The 22,503-nt window shown below is 40.4% G+C and overlaps 3 protein-coding genes across 3 annotated transcripts in view; 1 reads left to right on the top strand and 2 right to left on the bottom strand.

Annotated features, from left to right (window-relative positions):
* The window catches only part of LOC5570081 (transcriptional activator/repressor MOT3), a 478,653-nt gene that overhangs the window by 210,701 nt on the left and 245,449 nt on the right, over positions 1 to 22,503 (bottom strand). The gene's annotated exons all lie outside the window — the stretch shown is intronic.
* On the bottom strand, positions 1,113 to 2,533 carry LOC110677701 (circumsporozoite protein-like). The gene is made up of 3 exons (XM_021848797.1): positions 2,477 to 2,533; positions 1,278 to 2,109; positions 1,113 to 1,195 (listed from the first exon to the last, which is right to left on the bottom strand). Exons 1-3 carry the CDS (start codon positions 2,531 to 2,533, stop codon positions 1,113 to 1,115), a joined length of 972 nt encoding a protein of 323 aa, XP_021704489.1.
* On the top strand, positions 3,863 to 8,853 carry LOC110677703 (circumsporozoite protein-like). The gene is made up of 3 exons (XM_021848799.1): positions 3,863 to 3,878; positions 8,068 to 8,294; positions 8,662 to 8,853. Exons 1-3 carry the CDS (start codon positions 3,863 to 3,865, stop codon positions 8,851 to 8,853), a joined length of 435 nt encoding a protein of 144 aa, XP_021704491.1.

A 22,503-nucleotide genomic window follows, 5' to 3' on the forward strand; every position in this document is an offset into this window, starting at 1 on the left:
TCGGAATCCCAAAAATTCCTGTAGTCGGAATCCCAAGAATTCGTGCAGTCGGAATCCCAAGAATTTCTGCAGTCGGAATCCCAAGAATTCCTGCAGTCGGAATCCTAAGAATTCCTGCAGTCGGAATCCCACGGATTCCAGTCGGAATCCCACGGATTCCAGTCGGAATCCCACGGATTCCAGTCGGAATCCCACGGATTCCAGTCGGAATCCCACGGATTCCAGTCGGAATCCCACGGATTCCAGTCGGAATCCCACGGATTCCAGTCGGAATCCCACGGATTCCAGTCGGAATCCCACGGATTCCAGTCGGAATCCCACGGATTCCAGTCGGAATCCCACGGATTCCAGTCGGAATCCCACGGATTCCAGTCGGAATCCCACGGATTCCAGTCGGAATCCCACGGATTCCAGTCGGAATCCCACGGATTCCAGTCGGAATCCCACGGATTCCAGTCGGAATCCCACGGATTCCAGTCGGAATCCCACGGATTCCAGTCGGAATCCCACGGATTCCAGTCGGAATCCCACGGATTCCAGTCGGAATCCCACGGATTCCAGTCGGAATCCCACGGATTCCAGTCGGAATCCCACGGATTCCAGTCGGAATCCCGGATCCGGACCCACGGGTTTTATTAGGTTTTGAAAGAAATCCAGTCCGATTTGCTTGGATTTCTATGATATTCGCAAGAACTCAGATGGGTTCACAAGGATTCCAGTCGGATTCGCAAGAATTTCAGCGGCATCCCCAAGGAATCTGGTCAGATTGTCTGGGATTCCAGTAGTATTTGCTAGGATTCTAGTACAATTCTTAGGGGTTCCATTCGGATTCACAAAAATTATAGTCGAAATCACAAGCATCTAATTGGATTCACAAGAATTCCAGTCGCATTCGCATGGATTCGTGAGGATTTCATAAGGATTCGCAAGGAATGCAGTCGGATTCTCATTGGCTCCAGTCGGATCCGCAATAATTCCAGTAATATTCGCTAGGGCATCCAGTCAGTTTTGCAAGGATTCCAGTTATGGATCTCAGTTCAAGGTTTCCAGCCGGATTCGTAGGTATTTCAGATTCAGGTTTCCAGTCAGATTCGCAAGGATTCTAGTGGTATTCACAACGCCTCTAGATCAGCCTCTGAATTGACCTCTGTTATGGCCTCTTTATTGACCTCTGTATTGACCTCTGGATTGACCTCTGGGTTGTCCTTTGGATCGGCGTATAGATTGGTATCTGGGTTGACCTCTAGATTGGCGTCTAGAATGCCCTCTGGATTGACCTTTGGCCTCTGAATTGGCCTCTGGATTGGTCTTTGGATTGGCCTCTGGATTGGTCTTTGGATTGGCCTCTGGGTTGATCTCTGGAGTGGCCTCTGGATCAGCCTCTGGATTGGCCTCTGGCTTGGCCTTTGGATTGGCCTCTGGGTTGGCCTCTGGATTGGCCTCTGGATTGGCCTCAGGATTAACCTCTGGATTGGCCTCTGGATTAGCCTCTGGATTAGCATCTGGATTTGCATTTGGATTGAATTCTGGATTGGCATCTGAATTAGCCTCTGCATTAACCTCTGAATTGGCCTCTGCATTAACCTCTGAATTGGCCTCTGGATTAGCCTCTGGATTGGCCTCTGGATCAACCTCTAAATTGGCCTCTGGATTAGCCTCTGGAGTAAGCTCTGAATTGGCCTCTGGATCGACCTCTGGATTTGCATCTGGATTGCCGTCTGAATTGGCCTCTGAATTGGCCTCTAAATTGACCTCTGCATTGGCCTCTGAATTGGCATTTTGATTAGCCTCTGGGTTGACTTCTGAATTGGCCTCTGGATTGGTCTCTGGATCGGCCTCTGGATTAACCTTTGAATTGGCCTCTGGATTGCCCTCTGGATTGGCCTCTGAACTAGCCTCTAGATTGGCCTCTGGGTTTGCCTCAGGATTAACCTCTGGATTGGCCTCTGAACTTGCCTCTGGAGTAAACTCTGAATTGGCCTCTGGATTGGTCACTGGAGTAAGCTCTGAATTGGCTTCTGGATTAGTCTCTGGATTGACCTCTGGATTTGCATGTGGATTGGCCTCTGGAATTGCCTCTGGATTCCAGTACGATTTAGCGTAACGAAACTGTGATATGTAATTAAGCTTAGTCGTGCTCCGTTATAGTTGCTCTTACATATGTAAAATTATAAATAACTCTTTCCAAACAGAGCATTTGTATCATTTTGCCTTAGAAGAAAAGTTTGGAATATTATCTATTCTCTTTAATGTAAAAGTATTAGGATATACGAATTTTCCGTTTGAATTCCATTGAATGTATTAAGAGGAAAATAATCATAATTGTTTTTCATATATTTAACACAAGTTTTTTTTTGTTAAAAATTGTTCAAGAAAATCAATCAGCAATGCAATTATATATTTTCATTAAGATTTCTTAAAAAATGAACAAAAAACTGGTTTTAATTTTTGATGATTAAATGATGGTTTCTTGAACCATAACAAGATTGCTTGGCTGGAAGGGTTTCCTTTTCTGCTGGTTAATCGGAGCCATCTTAATCATAAACATTACCTAAGCTAGACAAGATTTAGTGATTCACTATCCAAGCTTGAAAAAAAAAACTGTGAAAAACCTGGACTGCTATCGATATAAAGATGTCGAACGCAAAATAGAACAGAGTACAATGTGTCCAAAGAATTGTGTTAACACATGTATAAAATAAATGAAGTTAAATGGCAACATGTATATAACTCCACTTCAGATTCGATACTGAAGAAGAGCAGTTGTGAAAAAAATCCAAACCGCGATCGGTTGAAAGACGCCAAAGGCAAAATAGTACAGAATACACTGTGGTAAACTTTTCAAGCTCGATTAATGGATACCTTTAAGATGAGGCTTCCTCAACGAAATAAGTTATCTGCAGTGTTAAAATTTTCTGTGGTGTTCCTGTATTATATGTTATATGTATTCTGTTATCCAGGATATCGTATCAAATGGATCAAGGACACCACCCTAGAACAATCCTCCACAGATCCAATTTCCATGAACTCCATTTCGAAAATTGTCAATTCTTTGCACCTCACTCCGAACCACCAAAAACCCGTTCCAGAGAAGCCGGGCTGCAACCACGACCACACTGCAAGCGCATGTGCAAAGTGGTTATGTAATGACGCGGTGGATGCCTGTGTGTGCGGTGACAAGAATCAGCAACCGTTTCCAAAAGGGGGCGGCTCTTGGCGGCTGACCAATGTGTGTCTCCTGCTACGGTCGTCGGACCGTTTCATTTGCCGTCGTCGCCTCGGACAAGAAAGTGAACCACTTCTTGACTGCTACGGTGCAAATGATACCGCAACCCGAGGCGCTTATCTCTTTGAAGTAGGTACTTCGCGAGGATTAGATAAGGCCATTGAGCACTTGTAAGTGGATCCATTAGGCGTGTTTCGCCGACTGCTCCAGGTAATGCCCTGGTGGTGTGAATAATTGGTTTGAAATTCGATGAAATTCGTAGACTTTGGTGGGACTCGAAGCAGATGATGATTATTTCCAATCTATATGCTAATTTTGTTCGCATGAATTTGAGTCGATCGTGGCGACAGATTGTCTGGGACTGATTGACAGGTTGAGATTGGTTCGTTCCATCCATCGAAGGTCATCTCGCAGACGGAACGATAGTCTGTCATAATTCGAACTAATTCCCAGCGATTAGTTCAATTTGCGCTCATCTTTGCAGGTGATGCAATCAGCTTCTCTGTGTTTCAACCTTGAAGCAGATGCATTCGGTTTCCAAGTCAGCAACGTCGAACTACAATCTAGATAGCTCCGGTTCCAATAACTGTCACAAAGCGACTCATTGTTGTTCACTCACGACCTGCATTCGGAGCAATGGGATCATCGGAATGTAAGTAATATGTACTTATGCTCCGGTCAGAGCATGTGCATGACGAATCCAATGTGAACTTGGATTAGACGTAGTAGGCCTTTGTTCGATTTTGCAAGCCATTGCTCATTACTAATTAGTGACAATCGTGCTCATCGACGACGACGGTTCAGTTGTGTCATGGTTTACTGTGATTTACGACCGAATCACGATGCCACGATACATAATTTTGCATTCATTTGCTTCTGTGAATGTGTTTTTCTGCTTTGCGTTGGTAATTGATGACTCTGAAGGACATGAGCTTGAATATTTTCACGGAACGATTGATTGACCTTGTGATTGTGCTAAAAAAATATTATTTTGATATTTGGTATCTCGATATCGAGTTAGAGACTATGGTTCTCCTGATTGGTTTTCATGGCTAACTCGATGGTCCCTTGGATCGCAGTTGAGCTCTGTAACTCGATACCTCCCTAACTCAATAGTGCCTTCAATATCGAGTTATGGAGAGTTGACTTAAATCAACATTTGAAATAATTACTATAGCTTTGAATATTCTTACGGACTGCCACGTTATCTGCGTAACGTTTTCCTAATTACTACTGTCGCCAGTGTTTAAAGTTGTCCATACCTGGAAAAGAAACAGAAAAGATCAACGATTAAACAAAATTTTATGCATGCAGACTAATTTGTGAAGAATTTAATAATTGCTCAAAACATCCAACAATGCTCACTTCCCACTGCCTCCCATCGCTTTAACCCAGGCCTACTGCGATTCCACCTTCGAAGAATAGTAGATTTTGTTTGCTCCTCTTTCCATCTTTTCCTTCTGAATAAGACATCAGCGATCCGTCGCAGCTTCAAGACGACCAGTGCACGGAGAAAAAACAAATGTTCGAATTAATAAACACGGCGTTTTTGCTTGTGTTTCGCCCCGTCCACGCTGCCGCGGAAGCATGGAAGCGCGCTGCGGGCACAAAAGACTTGATAACAACCTCCCGCCTGCTGCCCCCAATTTCAACAGACCGCGAATCGCGCTGTTCGCCCGCTCGCTGATAACCCATTCCGAAAAATGTTTAGAGAGCCATTCAACAAATATGGTTAATTAATTAGCGGGAAAATGCTTAATTAAATTATTAATCGCGCAATTCAAAATCCTCCTCTGCCGCGTTTCCCGCACCGTTCGTTTTAATTTATTGTATATCTGCTTTCAAGTGCACTTCTGTTTTTTTATGGTGCGATTGTGCTTAATTTCTGGTCCCGCTTGCTCGCTTCGGAAGAGAAGCGCTCGAAATTTGAAGTACGCTCTTGGCTGTCGAAATTTGTAAAGAAATGATTGCCGATCATTATGGATTCGCTGTCATCGCCGCCGCTCGGAGAATTGATCGCGAGCACGCTGCGCTAGAGGAAGACAGCGCAACAACAGATGGGAACCGCAACCTGCTGCGCCTGCTTTGATCTACTGCTACAAGAAGACAACGGCACACTTCTTGCGTTCGATGGGCTGGGACAACAGCAGCGCAACAAAGTAATCGTTTCAATTACAGCAGTGCGCTTATTGGCTGCCAGATTCGCTGTCACCACCATTAGCAGTAGGTATTTCCCGTCTGGTGGCTTCGTCCATCGATCGGCTGCCGGTCAGAGACGTGCGAGACAAACAAAAATGTGACGATTTAATAATTGATCGCTCGAGGGGTGGCGGCATCTCGGACATAGCACCGCTGTGAACATGATTTACGCAATGTTGTGCCCCGCGAGTATGTCCAGCGTTGTTGTTGTTGTCTTCGGCGTCTTAGTGCCGATCGCCGCTGATAAGGAAGATCTAGTGGTGCTTAAGTTGTTTGGAACAGCTGAATAACGATGATTTAAGAATGATAACCTGTATTTATCCCATCGTTCAATCTTCTAATACTGAAATTTTCCAAATTTCTAATTTTTCACCAATTTTCCAATCTTCCACAAATCTTCCAATCTTCCAATTTTCTAATTTTCCAATCTTAAAATCTTCCAAACTTCCAATCTCCAAATATTTCAATTTCCCAATCTTCCAATCTTTCTCCAATCTTCCTTCAAACTTCCTTCAATGTTCCCCCAATCTTCTACCAATCTTCCTCCAATATTTCTCCAATATTCCTCAAATCTTCGTTCAATCTTCCTCCAACCTTCCTCCAATCTTCCTCCAATCTTCCTCCAATTTTCCTCCAATCTTCGTCCAATCTTCCTCCAATATACCCCCAATCTTTCTCCAATATTTCTCCTACTATCGTCCAATCATCCTTCAATATTCTCCCAATCTTCCTCCAATCTTCATCCAATTATCCTCCAAAATTTTTCCAATATTCCTCAAATCTCCCTCCGATCTCCTCCTTCTCTTCTCCAATTATCCTCCAATCTTCCAGCAATCATCCTCCAATTTTCTTCCATTTTGTTTTTCCAATCCTCCTCCAATCTTTTTCCAATCTTCCTCCAATGTTCCCCCAATCTTCCTCTAATTTTCGTCCAATCTTCTTCCCATCTTCCTTCAATCTTCCTCGAATCTTTCTCCAATCTTCGTCCAATCGTCGTCCAATCTTCTCCCAATTACGTCAATCATCCTCCAATATTGTCCCAATCTTTCTCCAATCTTAATCCAATTCTCCTCCAATATTCCTCCAATCTCCCTCCAATTTTCATCAAATTATCCTCCAATCTTCCTCCAATCTTCCTCCAATCGTCCTTCAATCTTCTTTCAACATTTCCCTTATAATCCTCCAAAATTCCTTACTTAAATTTTCCTCCAATCTTCCATTCTTCCAACCAAACTAAAATCCTATCATCCAATTAAATTTTTTTCGGTTTTCTAACTTTCCACTCTAAATGCCAATCAATTCAGTCAATAGTTATGTAGACACATATTTGGCAACCAGTTCGGGCCGCAATTGAGATTCCAGTTCAATTCACCACTCGAATTTCAATCAGGATTCCAATTCTAATCCCAAATATCTCATCTAGGACTCTAATCTGGATTGCTATTTTTATCCTAATTCGGATCCCAGAGTGGATTACAATTGGGAACATAATTTGCACCACAATTTGAACTTAAATTTGAATCTCAGTTTGAATTGCTATCGAGATTTCATTTCTAATCTGAACTGCTCCTACTGTTCCACTTTTTCACAATTTCTCTAAAAACTCTTCTACTTTTGAAACCTGTGTCGATTTTAATCATTGGTCGCCTAGGTCTGGAGAATTATTTGAGGGGCGAACGCGTCAGCATAACCCACTTGTATATCTTAAGGTTAAGACTTTGTTCTCGTTCGGTTATTCACTTTTTAAATCATGACAATCTGTTGTGAAAATAAGAAGCAATTTGGTGCATCCATTTTTTTGAGATATGAGCATGTATGTTTGTGGCTTGAAAACTTGGGAATCATCATATTGTAAATTCAAGATTTTTTTGAGATCTTGGAGACTCAACCGATTTGCATGATTTTTTTCAGGGAAGCTTCTTATTACCTATCATTGTTCATAATAATGGTTTTTGAGAAACTGATTAATACCAAATGGGGGGCAAATCAATTTTATATTAGGATATATGAGAGCATCGGAATATCTTTGAAACCAGATGTTCAATGATAAATATCCATGCAGATTCTAAAAATATATGACTCATTTGAAAACTTGTGAAAAAAATGGTGTAAAATATTGAGAAACAAAAAAAGTTATAGCTATTTGAACATGTGTTTGTGTCATAAAATTGAAGCTGTTGATAGAGGTGTTAATTTGCATCCCGATTAGGATTCTGATTTGGATCCCAATTAGGATCCTTATTTGAATCCCAATTTGTATCCCAATTCAAATTCCAATTTCGATCCAAATTTAGATCTCAATTTGAATCACAATTTGATCCCAATTTGGATCTCAATTTTGATCCCGATTTGGATCCCAATTTGGATCCCAATTTGGATTCCAATTTTGATCCCAATTTAGATCCCGATTTGTATCTCAATTTGGATCCCGATTTGGATCCCAATTTGGATCCCAATTTGGATATCAATTAGGATCCCAATTTGGATCTCAATTTGGATCCCAATTTGGATCCCAATTTGGATCCCAAGTTGGACCGCAATTTGAATCCCAATCTGAATCCCAATTTAAATCCAAATTTTGATCCGAATTTGGATCGCAATTTGAGTTTTCAATTTGGATTCCAATTATGATCCTATTTTAGATCTCCATTTGGGCTCCAATCTGGATCCCAATTTGGATCCCAATTATGATCCCAATTTGGATTCGAATTTGAATCCCAGTTTGGATCCGAATTTGGATCCCAGTTTTGATCCCAATTTGGAATCCAATTTGGAACGCAATTCGGATCCCAATTTGGATCCCATTTTAAGTCTCAATTTAGATCTCCGTGTGGATCCCAATTTAGTTACCATTTTTATCCCAATATGGGTATCATTTTGAATCTCAAGTTGGATCCAGTTTTGGACTCCAACCTGGATTCGTATTTAGATTTGAACTTCTCTATTTGAATCCTAGTTTGGATCCCAATTTGAATCCCAATTTAAATCCCAATTTGGATCCCAATTTAAATCCTAATCTAGATCCCAATTTGGATCCCTATTTAGATCCTAATTTGGATCCCAATTTAGATCCTAGTTTGGGTTTAAATTCAGGTCCTAATTTTTTATCCAATTTGGATCCCAATTTGGATCTTCAGTTGGATCCCAATTTGGGCTCCAATTCGGATCCCAATTTGGATCCCAATTAACATCCCAATTTGGATCCCAATTCTAATCCCTATTTAGATCCCAATTAGGATCCCAATTCGGATCCCAATTCGGATTCCAAGTTTGATCCCCATTTGGATCCCAATTTGGATCAAAATTTGGACCCTATTTTAGATACCAATTTAGATCCCCTTTTGGATCCCAATTTAGATCCCGTTTTCGATCCCAATTTGGATCCCAATTTGGATCGCAATTTGGATCCGAATTTGGTACCCATTTAGGATCCTTATTTGGATCCCAATTTGGATCAGAATTTGGATCCAAATTGGATGCTAATTTTGATCACAATTCCAAACTCAATTTGGATTCTAATTTGGATCTCAATTTGTATCCCAATTCTATCCCAATTCGTATCCCAATTCGGATCCTAATATGGAACATAATTAAGATCTCCATTTGGACTCTAATCTGGATCCCAATTTGGATCCCAATTACAATCCCTATTTGGATCCAAATTTGGATCCTATTTAGATCCCAATTTTATTCTCAATTTGGATCCCAATTCGGAACCGATTGCAGATACCAATGTATATCCATTTATGGATCCCTATTTAGACCCCACTTTGGATATCCATTTGGATCGCAATTTGGATCCCAATTTAGAACCAATTTGGGATTCCAATTTGAATCCCAATTTTGATCACAATTTGGATCGGAATTTGGATCTCAATTGGATCCAAATTTGGATCCCAATTCGGATTACAATTTGGATTCAAAATTGGATCCCTATTTGGATCGCAATTTGGATCGCAATTTGGATCGCAATTTGGATCGCAATTTGGATCCCAATTTGGATTTTAATTTGAATACCAATTTGGATCCCAATTTGGGTCACAATTTATATCCCAATTTGGATTCCAATTTGGATCCCGATTTGGATTTTAATTTGAATTCCTAGTTGGGTCCCAATTTAGACCCAAATTCGAGCCCCAATTTGAATCCCAATTAGGATCTCAATTTAAATTTTATTTTGGATCCCAATTTTGAACCCAAATTGGATCCCATTTTAATTCCCAATTGGGGGCGGTCCATTTATTACGTAAGACAATTTTCGGTCTTTTTCAACCCCCCCTCTACCCATGGTAAGATTTTTTGTATGAAAATTAAAAATAAATTATATGGCGCGTAAGAAATCTCAGACCCCCCCTCCCCCCATAAGCCCTTACGTAATTAATGGACCGCCCCTTGAGTTTCAATTTGATCCCAATTGGAAACCCATTTGGATCCCAATTGGGATCTAAACCTTTATATCAATTTAGATCCCAATTTGAATCCTAATTTGGATCCCAATTTCGAACCCAATTTAGATCCCATTTTGGATCCTAATTTGGATTTCGGATCAACTTTTGGATGCCAATCTAGTCTTTGATTCAAATTTGAACCCCAATTCGGATCTCAATTTGGATCCCAATTTGGATCCCAACTTGGATCCCAATTTAGTCCCAATTTGATCCCATTTTGAAACCCAATTTGGATCCCAATTTGAATCTCAAGTGGATCTCATTTTGGAGTTTTTGTGTCCTCTGTGTCTTCTGTTTCTTCTGTGTCTTCTGTATTTTCTGTATCTTCTTTGCTTTCGTGTCTTATGTGTATTCTGAGTCTTCTATGTCTTCTTTGTATTCAGTGTCATCTGTGTCTTCTGTTTCTTCTGTGATTTCCGAGTCTTTTGTGTCTTTTGCATTTTCCGTGTTTTCTGTGTCTTCTGTGCTTTCGCGTCTTCTGTCAGTACTGTGTTCTTTGTGTTTTCTGTGTCTTCTGCGTCCTTTACGTGTTTCTTTGTTTTCAGTGTCTTCTGTTTTTCCTGTGTTTTTTAGTTTTTTGTACCTTCTGTGTCTTCTGTATTTTCTGTGTCTTCTGTGCCCTCGTGTCTTCTGCATGTTCCGTGAATTGTGTGTTTTCTGTTTCTTCTGTGTCTTCTGTATCTTCTGTGTCTTTTGTGTATGTTGTTTCTTTTGTGTTTTCTGAGTTTTCTTATATTCTTTGTCTTCTGTAAAGGGTGAACACGAAATTATTGCGACACCGAAAATGTCATGCCAATTTTTTTACAATGTTTATAATCAAACCAAAATTTTAGAGTAGTTTTATGCATAATTTACTTCAAAAATCAAAAAAAAAAAAGTAATCGATAGAGCCTTGAGTATAAAACTGAAGGCATTTTAGTTTGATGCCCTCCATCAAAGTCTTTACAGCGTCATCCGGTACCAGTTTCTCAGTTTTTTTTTTCAATTTTCTCAACACGTCCTTCTCCTCTTTGACTGTCTTCTTGCTCTTCCGAAGTACCCGCTTCATTATTGCCCAGTACTGCTCCACCGGGCGCAGCTCCGGACAGTTTGGCGGATTCATGTCCTTTGGAAAAAAAATGGACAGAATAGACCTCATACCACTCCTGGACACTTTTAGAATAGTGGCATGATGCAGTGGTTTGGGAAGTTCTGTACCTTGTATGTATGTAGTCCAGCTCTCTTCTATGCGTAGCTCTGCGACATGCCAATCTTTTTAGCCAAATCACGGCTTGAGACGTTGGGATTTGCTTTAATCATCCACTTCACCTTTCCCTCCGTCTTTTTGTTCTCAGGTCCCGGTTTTCTTCCAGCTCCTTTGCCATAGTCCAACGTCAACCGCTCCTGGAACCGCTTCAACACTCTGGAGAGGGTTGAATGGTGAATGTTGAACATTTTTCCCAACTGCCGGTGCGACAGGTCAGGAAATTTCAGGTGTTTGGAAAGAATTTGTTCTCTCGACTCGCGTTGATTCACCTCCATTTTCGTTGAATCGAAAACCGCGACTTCGAGTTTGACAGCATGTAAACAATACACATCAATGAGAAAGTGTGCAAAATTTGGTTGATTTTTACCCAATGGTAGAAAAGTTATGCCCTGTTGAATATGTCGCAATAATTTCGTGTTCGCCCTTTATTTTCTGTATCTTTTTGCCTTCGTGTTTTCTGTTAGTTATGTGTATTCCATGTCTTCCGTTTTGTCTGTGATTCCTGTGTTTTCTGTTACTTCTCTGATTTCTGAGGCTTCTGTATATTCTTTGTCTTCTGTGTTTTCTGTGTCTTCTGTGCCTCCTGTGTTTTCTGAGTCTTGTGTGTCTTCTATAAAAGTGAAGAAATAACTAACCCTTCTATATAACAAATGTAAACAGATCTTTCCACAAACAATTAATGAACACCCCTCCGACAATCGCCTGCTCGGGGTCCCATGCGTCAAACAAACCGCTGTCCACTCCACACATAAAAACGTGATTGAAAAGCAATCAATTTTGCAATAATTCACATCGTCGTCGTCGATTAGTTGGCCGCTGCGCCACAGACCTCGCTCTGTCCACCACAGTAAGTACCCTTAATACCGCCCCGGTCCGGTGGTACCCCTCGACTGCTCCAGGGGTTTCTAATTACAGCGCCCTGCGTCCCCCTGCGGGTCCCATACTCCGCCCCCGAGGCAACGAAGAAAAGACACGTAATTACTCTGCGGGATGATAAATCATTGGTAATTAACGCATAGCTCGGAGTGCGTGCCCTCAGAGGACTAAGGAGGGCTGTACCGTGAGATAAACATCCGACCAACGAAGTCGGGGTCCAGAAGAAATTCTAAATCTCCAGCATTGCGCTGGGGCTGGGCCCCAAACGATATCCACAACCAGCACTGTCTGTCAATAAAATGTAACTCAGACATAAATATTGCGGTCCTTATCGGCAGACCGGAATCGCACACTGCGCAAGACACAAAATATCATTTGCCGAAGTCGTGCGTTCATAGCGATGTACAGTGGTCGCACTGCATAGAGAAGTTGTCAAATAGTACAAAACTCATTCTAATCGTTCCAAAATTATACTTGTTGGCATACGCTATTGGCAAAATTGATTAAAATATCTTTAAAACAAACAAGAAGGACTATTTTTTTTTTGCAAATAAGACCGGTTGAGCTAGATTTGATTGATACATAGTACATTAATAGCAATTTTGATGCTACAACATCTAGGAAATTTGAAAACATAGTCGTTTCGTGAAAACTTCGATTTTCACACCATGATAACCCTCATGGTGTGAAAATCTAAATATACACGAATCGACCTGAAACTTTGGAGTATTGATATTCAAAACTGGAGAATGCTCGACAAAATATCTTTTGACCAGCTTTGGACCAATGTCCAACGCTGTCCAAGAGCGGTCTTTTGTTCGCCCGAAACGGCTTCGGCCCGAGATGATTTGTTTGTCATTATGTCCATTAGGTTGCAACAAAGCAGGCCGCGTGCGACCCCAGCAAATCGCACGGCTTACTGCGCTGCCACTCGCGTATTTTTTGTTCGCGCGAAACCGTATTTTTTATGACCCGTGATCCAAACGTCGCAGAAACAAATGTGCATACGACGAGTTCAGCGAGAGATCGAGAGCGCGCGGACAAAATGTGCTAAATGGCTTGTTGAAAAGTGACTTATGTCGCGCACGACCAGTAGAGAGAGGGCTTGAATGATGCAGCAGCGGCAGCAGCCGTGGCAATCGTAGCACGCCATCTTTTCGGACGCTCGGAGGAGGGTCGCCCTGCCCGTGTGTGAGGGCATGACTTTTGCCCGAATCGCGACTCGAGCAGACGGATGGAGCAAAAGTATAGCAGAATGTGCTTCCCTGATATGATTTGGCTGCATCCTAATGCAGGCAAACTAGGGGTTGTTAGGAAAATATTGACGACTATAGAAGCCGAGGAGTCCTCTGTACTTCCGCAAGAAAACACTGGGCGTTCGGATATGGCACAGAATTCTTTTGGTAATTTGAAATACGTAAGCACAAACATAGATGAGCGATACTCTTTTCGTAACAGCAATGAGCAAAACGTACTAGATTTTGCTTTCGTTTCTCGCCCACAAAGGAGCATGCAAAGATCCAACATTACACTGTCCATAACTTCTGATGTTCTTTACAACAATCTTACAAATGCATTGCGAAAACTATTGCAAAATACAAAATTATTGAGAACAAAGCCATTTTGATAACAAAATCATATCAATTTCTGTTATGTATAATCTGGTTATGTGATTCTGATCGGGAACCGACAACGCCTGCGCTATGCCATCGGTGACTATCTCCTCCAGGTAGGTAATGGGCATTTGTTAGGTCAGTTTGACCGGTGCTTGTACAAGCTAATGGCACTCTTTGTAAAGGCGTGAGTGATTTTATGACGGCGATCGGTGAGCTGAATGGCATTTGCAGTTTGTTTGAATTAGATCATAATTTTTCGATAGTGGAATATATGTTTGAATTATGGATGGATTTTTACTTTCTTATGTTCTTGGCCAGAATGGTAAAGAAGGCGAGCTGTTAAATTACATACATATACAGTCATCTCTCCCTTACTCGATATTCGTTATCTCGGTATCGAGTTAGAGAACCATAGTAAAAGTTGGTTTTCATGGCTACCTCGATGGTCCCTTGGATCGCATATGCATTGGTTTTGTGTTCTGGAACAAGATACCTCCCTAACTCGATGATCCCTTCAATATCGAGTTATGGAGAGTTGACTTTAGCAGTTGTCACTGAAACTCAGAAGAGATCTAAAGTTTTTTGCTTATCCATTGACTGAATGAAGCATGTGTTGGAGGTGCTCTCATTTTCCAGAGGCGTATAAAACATTAACTTTTTTTGTTATTTGAAACACAATTTTTTGAAACCTTGGGTGTTTCCGTTGAACATAGCTTGGTAAATATACTTTCATAGCCATTTATTTGCCTTTTCAAAGCACTGGGCAACAAATTAATTTACTTCAAACTGACTTGCGTTAATTGACTCACAATGAATCATTTTTTTGATTTACCATTGGTGACTTTAATGCAAAACATGGTTCATGGAATAAATCGCAAAGCAATTTCAACGGCAGATTTGTATTTGATGAATGCTCTTCAGGATATTTTTGAATAATACCCTAAAAGCCCCACTTCTTTTCTCTCTTCTAATGTGCAGTACGAAATTTGACAGTTCCCGATAGTCGTAAACGCATCTAATTTTATGTGTAACTTCTTTATACAGAAGTGAAATTGGAATTCCAAAATCAAGAGCGTTACGTTGGCATGAAATATTTTAAACGTTAATAACTTTTTACTGGCTTAACGAAATTTCATTATTAGCACCTCAATCGAAAGACAAGACATCAAAGGTTCATGTCGTTTACTAACTGAATCTCACATACCTGTCCAAATAGTTTAATAACTGTTTTAAAAGAGAACATTGATTTCAAGCATATCTGGTCGGCGTCAAGTCAGAGTGGACCAAGTGACATTTTACATATTTTGAGAAAAACGGGCTCAAAGTCAAACGCTCTGTAATTTTTTAACTCAGTAAAATTTCTACACATCTTTATGTTACTTTCAAACAATATAATCTGAAGTGATAATCATGAAAAATCACATTCCAAACCTCTGATAAAACGATTTTTTGATGGAATATATGCACTTGGACAACTCTGACTGAACTAAAGACCACCGTTCAGTGAGTTGGTTCACTCTGACTGAACAATTTCTAGAAAAATAACAATCATATAATGCTTGCATGGTCAAACTGGGTGGATATCTTTAAGATAAACATATTATCAAGACCCTTCGACATCAGTATCGTAAATTATTCAATAATCCATATCTTCAATCCCGAAATAAGTGGCATTACGATAGCTTGGAAATTAAGGTTTTGCAGGGTCAGGGCATTGAAGACCAGAAATATTCAAATATGCGTTCAGTCAAAGTGGACCAAGTGAAAATCTCGAGTACCGACCAAAATATACTGGTCCAATAAGCGGGTTCTAGGACAGTTTATACATACATCATAGAACTACCATAAACTTCTATCGGACTCTGAAATCGACTCAAAAAATGCAATGATCAATTAGTTTATTGCTTTTTGACACTTGGTCCACTCTGTCTGCACAAAAATTGTTGCAATTTCTGACCACCTACTCAAATACGGTAAATGGTCAGATATCAAAATAAGATCCATCAAATTATGTCATATTTATGAGTTTCTATTGATGGATGAAAAGAAAAATCATTCCATGTCGAAAAATCTGGAAAATAACTTGAAATGTCTTGCATTTTCTAAACTTTCTCAGCGCACTGATCGTTTTCGTTGTTATAGTAAAAAGCACTTGGTCCGCTCTGACTGCATACTTTTATTGATTTTTATTGATCATCCAGAGTAAATTTGTTACATATCTCTCCCAGTTTTCAACATTCATCAAATCGGATCAAAGTGAAATGGAGATAACGTTATTTTGCATCTAATGGCAGAATAATCAAATTTTCCCAAGTTTTGTACTTGGTCCACTCTGACTTAACGCCGACCATCTATAAATAGGGGTGATAGAGAAAACATGACGTCATTTGCTTCTCACTCTCCGATTGGATCGCATCTCAGCAGGCAACACATCGGCTTGCTCTGACCGGGCGTACTTCTCAGGCACGGACATCGATAGCAAAGGACCCCCCCGTTTGTCTTGCTTTGCTCAAATCAAACTGTCGAGCGAGCGAGAGAAGATGCCGTCCGAAGCCCAAGCCATCACCGCTGCCGCCGCCAAGAAGAAGAAGAAGAAGCAGTGTACCGGAGAATTTGTGGTCGAACTGTGAACATGGTCGAGTCAGTCACTCTTGCTTTGCGGTTCACCGCTTGTTTGCGTTCACCCAGCCATAGTCATCGCCTCCGCCAATTGGGTCCTAAAATTTTTAATGAAATCTTGTTTTTATTTAATAACACGAAAAAGCACGTTACGAGTTCTTTTTGATCCTTTGACCTTGACGCTTGCTGCTGGGCAGTGCGTCAAGAAAGCCAAGTTTTTTTTCCTTTTCGGGTCGCGCGCCTATTTTTTTCTGAGTGCTTTTATATAGCCGAGCAAACGAGTGAGGCTGAGAGTGGATTGTGGCTGCACAGTGAAGGATAAAGGATCAATTGGTGAGCTCGTTTCATGCTACTATTTCTAATCTATAAAATATGTATGACTGCGTATTTAATCGTTACAATTGTGGGACGTAAATATGAATTTTCAACAAACTATGAATTGTTCGTCACTGTGAGTGTCGACACAAACTCTGATTCATGAATTATTTATGTTTCACATTTTTTTTTTTTTATTTTCAGAACACCCTTTTTACCTTTATTTTTGTAATTAAAAAAACTTTGAATAGTTCGACACTACAAGTGTAGACTTGCGAAAGGTTCACTTTATTCAACAAACTTTGGATGGTTCGCCACTGTAAGTGTCGGCATAAGAATAAGAGTGTTCTATGATGTTCCAACCAATCGAGTTTTTTGTTTCTTTTCAAATAAGTAAAATATAATAACACATGCTTTCGTCCTGACAGCTGTAGGAATGTTACATTTAGGTATTTGTTCAACAAACTTTGAATGGTTCGTCACCTCAAGAGTCGGCATAATTTTCCACTACATAGAAATTGTTCATATCAAATGAAAATATTATATTTACAAATAAGCATGTATATATCTCACAAATCATTATATATAATGGTCTAATCGCTTATCAAAGTGAATCCTGTGACCCAACGATCCTTCCCATTAACAAACATCCCTCCCAGTAACCTTTGTGGAGATGCAGAGGCAAACACGGTCTCCAAATAGCAAAGGTTACACACTAACATTCCTTCCCCCAATCCCACCTGACTGCAAGGACGTGGCCGGCGCCGTTATTGACCCTATATAAATAGAGGCACTGAATTATGCACATTGAAGAAGATTATGGCCAATCCCAGCCGAACTTCTAGTTGATTCTTTGTGCATTTCCACTGACTTCGGTCAATCACGGAATAGCAACCATTGATATGTGTAGTCAGTCTAAGCTAAGCTAAGCTAAGCTAATAACACGAAAAAGCACGTTACTGTAACTACTTTAGCAATTTTTCCCGCTCAAATAATGGCTATATCATGTTTAAACTTTAATTTAAAAATTTGGTCCATAAATGAACCTTGACACTTTTGGTCATGTTTGACGTTCGCTTAGTCGACAAAAACACCACAGGGGTTTTAGTTCGACCACTGGGGTTGTTCCTATCTGACATTTCGTAAGGGACACGGAAAACAAAATACACCCAAAATTTGAGTTTAAGCCAAAGGATGTGACAAAATCTAAAAAAATGTTTTTTGGGCTTAAACCAACGGAAAGCATTAGATAATTGAGTAAACATGTGTTTTGGCCTAAACTTAAGCGTTTGGCACTAAAATTGGCACAGGGCTTTAGGACCCTATTTCATCGGCCGAGGAGCTGTTCTCCAGCGCTTCAAGATTTCGGCTCGTGATAAAATTAGCATTGGTGGTCAAGAAGCAATCCCGTTAGGAACAAATACCAGAAGCCCCCTTAGTTGTTGGTCCGAGAAGCAGCTAATCGAGCATTGGACTAGTGAAATCGTTCAAGATTTCAAGAGAGAGCAATGTTTCCAGATTTCGACTTAAGCCCGGAGATCCACTACCCGTTGCTTTTGTGCGCCATCAACGCCACGAAACATTCAACTGGTTCGTCGTATAAGCAAATAACTTGCACAAATTTATACATTTGAGTTGAGGATTTCCCGTTTGACCATAACAATCAACTGATAACATGCCGCAGTGTTATTTATCTGTAAGAGAATCGAAGCTAACAAAGCCATTGGCCCTTTTCAGGGCCATCAAATAAGTGGAAAAGAGTTAAGAGAGAAATATAAGTCGTAAATATTTATGACTTCTAATATTCCTAAATCAATTTCACAGTTTCATACAAAATTTCATTTGTCATGAATAATTTATGACTCAACAATTTGTGACTGTATTCGCGGGCGCTGCTGCAGTGGCGTCGGGGTGAGTGCTCAACATTTCACAACGATTGTAAAACAGAGTGGCATTTCCAACAGCGTCTTTGATGTCAGCTTCATATTTTTTAGGAACACTTTGATAAGAAAAATTATCACATGTAACAAAATTGCGACATATTTAGACTGCTTTTGAAAAGAAATTCTCATTGAACAAGTGTAGTAATTTTGGCACCCAGGGATCAGAAATTTACCTTCATACTGAAAAAAAAAACTATTGATTATCAATAGTTCGTATTGAATATTTAGTTAATTTCAACCCTTCCAACAGTTCATTTTCGACCAATTTCACACGCATTAGCATTCTCCGCAATTTTCAAGTATTTCTAAGTCCCAACACATTATTGGGACACACCCATTTCCCAGATTGGTCAATCAGAAAGCGAAGAGCACAAAAGGGAGGAGCATCATCTGCTATTCTGCCGTTCTACGCATATTTGTCCCGCGGTTCATAAGGTTGACATAGAACATGGGACAAGTAGGCGTAGAAGGGCAGTATTCTAAGGTTATAAAATACACTTTCTTCGTCGGATTCAGTTTCATTCCATTTCCGCTTTCGAGCTGGTAAGAGCTCCTCCGAACTTTCTTAGCGAGAAGTACTTCGCTGCTAGAAACCTGCTGAGCTGTTAACCTTCAAGCTGTCCAATACATCGGATTTGTGAAATTCAAGATTAAAAGATTGAGCTACGTTTCCAGATTTCAACTTAATCCCAGTAATCCGCTACCCTGTTGCTGTTGTGCTCCCATGAAATATTCAGCTGGTTTGTCGTATAAACAGAGAACTTATTCACATATACACTTTCGTTGGGGTTTCCCTGTTTAACCATGGCAATCAACTGATAACATCCCGTAGTGACAGCATCCATGCTCAATTGGCTTTTCAGGGCAAACAAACGTTGTTAAAAGGGTTTATTGAATAATATTTCCTAATTTATCTATCATGATCTAAATCTAGCGGTATTGTACAAAACTTGATTTGGTTCACATATTTTATCCCACATAATCTCATGAAATTTGAGAATTCACTCGTGGACGCCGCTGCAGCGCCGTCGAACCTTAATAGCATTATAGTACTCAGCATTGTATGGCATTTCTAAATTCTTGAGTACGGAAATTGGGAAATGTATTAAAATTGCAACAGATTTTTAATACTGTTCACTAAACTGATTCTTGACCAGTTGTAATAAGCATCTATTGATCTGAAATTTTTCTGTTAGTTTCAATGAAGAAATGCATTGCAAATGTCAAATTATATTATGCAGAGCATTCACATTAACGCTTGTATTGGGTTTCGAATTCCGATTTCCATCACTTTTACTATTCAGAATATTTTTCAGAAATATTTAAAATTTGCTCGAATGCAAAACATTGGTGTTTTTGCATTTATTGTAAATTATTGAAATAATGTTTTATTGTTCATCCGAACGCGTCCATGAATTTTCAAAGATATGTGAATCCCTAACCAAGACATCAACTTTATATACCTTATGTCCCAGATTGATCGATCAGTAGAAAGCGAAGAATAAGGAAGAGAGGAACATCGTCTGCTATTCAAATTGTGTAAAACATACTATTTCGACTGATTCGGTTCATTTCGTTTAAACTTCCGAGCTAGTAAGAGCTCCTCGTGAAAGTTGCAGCATCGGTACAGTTAAGATTCAATCCCGTTAGGCCCCACTACAAGAAGCCTCATGATCGTCTGATCTGAAAAGCTGCCAATCTTCGGGTATGTGCAATTGCTCAAGACTGAGCTACGTTTCCAGATTTCGACTTAATCCCTGTGGTTGTCATATAGTCTATTTCCCAGATCAGAAAGCGAAGAAATAGGCTAAGGCACCATCCACAAATTACGTAACGCTCAAGCGTTACGGCTCATACAAAAATTTAAAAATGTTCATACAAAAAGCGTTACGGAGGGGAGAGAGGGGGTCAAAAAATTTCAATTTTTGCGTTACGTAGTAAATGGATGCCGCCTAAATAGGAAATAAGCTATTTGAAATTCATGTCTTGGCAAGGGATCTACAAGATGAGCATCATGCTGTTATTGCATACCGACGGCACTGCAGCAGCGTCCTCGGAAACATCCTCAAATTATCGTATGGTCGATTATTTGTAATAAATCAGATATTGTATGATGCTACGAGATGAATTAAGAGATTATAGCAAGCATTTGGTAAATATATTAGGAAATATTGCACAAATAACTCTTTAGAACACATTTGTTGGCTCTGAAAAGGGCCGATTGAACACACGGACACATTGATTGATAGGCGCACTGGTTGAAATCCTCCTCGCCCGATGAGGTTTGCGGTGGCGGCTTTTTCGGGGTCTTCTTCATCACGGCGATCTTTGAAACTTGAAGCGGGTTTGCTCAGGAATTGCCTTCTTTTTCTCCTCCTTCGTCTCGGATGTCAGCCACAATCACAGTTTAGGACTGTGATGGCGGCCACAACCATCTCATTCTCCTGTGGACTGCTTCCTCTTCTTCTTCTTGGCGGCTACAGCGGTGATGGCTTTGGCTTCGGACGGCATCTTCTCTCACGCCTGGTCAGAACAAGCCGATCTGTTGCCTGCTGAGATGCGATCAGCGGAGAGTGAAAAGCAAATGAAGTCAACTTTTCTCTAGCACCCATATTCATAGATTTGCTTGAAATCAACGTTTTCTTTTAAAACAGTTATTAAACTTTATTAATATAGGTATGTGGGATTCAGTAAGTGAACGATATGAACCTTTGATTACTTGTACTTCGATTGAGGTGCTAATCAAGGAATTTGGTTAATCCAGCAAAAATTTATAAGCGTTCAAAATATTTCATGCCAACGTAACGCTCTGGGTTTCGAAATTCCAATTTCACTCCTGTATAGAAAATTATTATTTTAGTATCAAACTGAGCGGCATAATCAAATGCAAACGCATTCAGTTTCCGGTGGTTAGTGCCTGTGCTTTTATTGTTCATAAGTCCCAAGGTGGAACTTTCCCCGAAGTCGTGTACGCCTATGACAAAAGCAAGGATCAGCAATTGGTATATGTTGGTTTGTCGCGGGATACTTCACTGCAAGGACTATTTTTGACAAACTCTACCAATTCTTTCAAGTTCCATCACGTCAAAAGCTACAACTCTCCCAAGGCAGCGTCTATAAATGACGTAGCAGTTTTTGGCCAATTTTTGACACCACCCCCCATCGTAGACTATTTTCCCATACCTAATACAAGGTTCGTAGCAAAATCGTAGGCTTCCCCCTTCCCTTTAAAATGCTACGTCATTTATGGACGGTCCCCAAGATGGATGACTTGAGGAACGAGCTGCAGCACTTGGGCTATCATCGATTACGGACGCTTGGAGACGAACTGCGTGGCATACTGGATCATAGCAGGGTCACTACTTGATGAGTATCAATTTACAGAGCCTAAATGCTAATGCAATGGATATTGCTACAGACCAAATTCTGACCAGTGTAGAATTCCTTGCACTGAGTGAGATTTGGCTAGACGATCACTCCTCCGTCGACATTGCTGGCTCCAGCTGCATAACCAGTTCAAACGCTCCAGCGTGAGAGCTGGAGGTGTGGCGATTTACCAGAAGGATACGGCCTTCACCGGTTACTTTAATATTGACGTTTCCAAACAAGAAAATATTAAATTTGTCTATTTCATAAATTTGAAGTTGGCAAATCGTTCAAATGAAGAGACCACATTAGGTGGTTCTTGTACGATCAAAGCACCCGAGCTATCAAACATCTAATCTACTGGAGGAGTTTGGCGAACTATAGCTGGAGCCAGAACTGAAACCGGTCCCCTAACCAAACAACACAAGGAAGCGACGACCAAACAAACAAACTCAATCATCTGGCACAACACTGGATTATACCTGGAGCACCAAACACTGGTTCTCGGTACCACAGAACGACAAATGGTCCTTTTCAGAACCACCAAATTGAGTCCAAAAAGAGTTAATTTCTGAAAACTTCTTCCGATCAATAACACCACAAAACTAGTATACTTACAAATTCATACACTTGATAAATTATTAATAAT

Source organism: Aedes aegypti, chromosome 3, assembly GCF_002204515.2.
Source record: "Aedes aegypti strain LVP_AGWG chromosome 3, AaegL5.0 Primary Assembly, whole genome shotgun sequence".
Classification (NCBI taxonomy): domain Eukaryota; kingdom Metazoa; phylum Arthropoda; class Insecta; order Diptera; family Culicidae; genus Aedes; species Aedes aegypti.

Coding starts and splice junctions, on each gene's coding strand:
- LOC110677701 (XM_021848797.1), bottom strand. CDS start 2,533: ATGGCTCCGATTAACCAGCAGAAAAGGAAACCCTTCCAGCCAAGCAAT. Junction 2,110..2,476: donor AGCCAAGCAATCTTGTTATG/GTTCAAGAAACC, acceptor TACATATCACAG/TTTCGTTACGCTAAATCGTA. Junction 1,196..1,277: donor GGCCAATTCAGAGGCCAAAG/GTCAATCCAGAG, acceptor AGGACAACCCAG/AGGTCAATCCAGAGGTCAAT.
- LOC110677703 (XM_021848799.1), top strand. Junction 8,295..8,661: donor CCATTTTTATCCCAATATGG/GTATCATTTTGA, acceptor GATCCCAATTAG/GATCCCAATTCGGATCCCAA.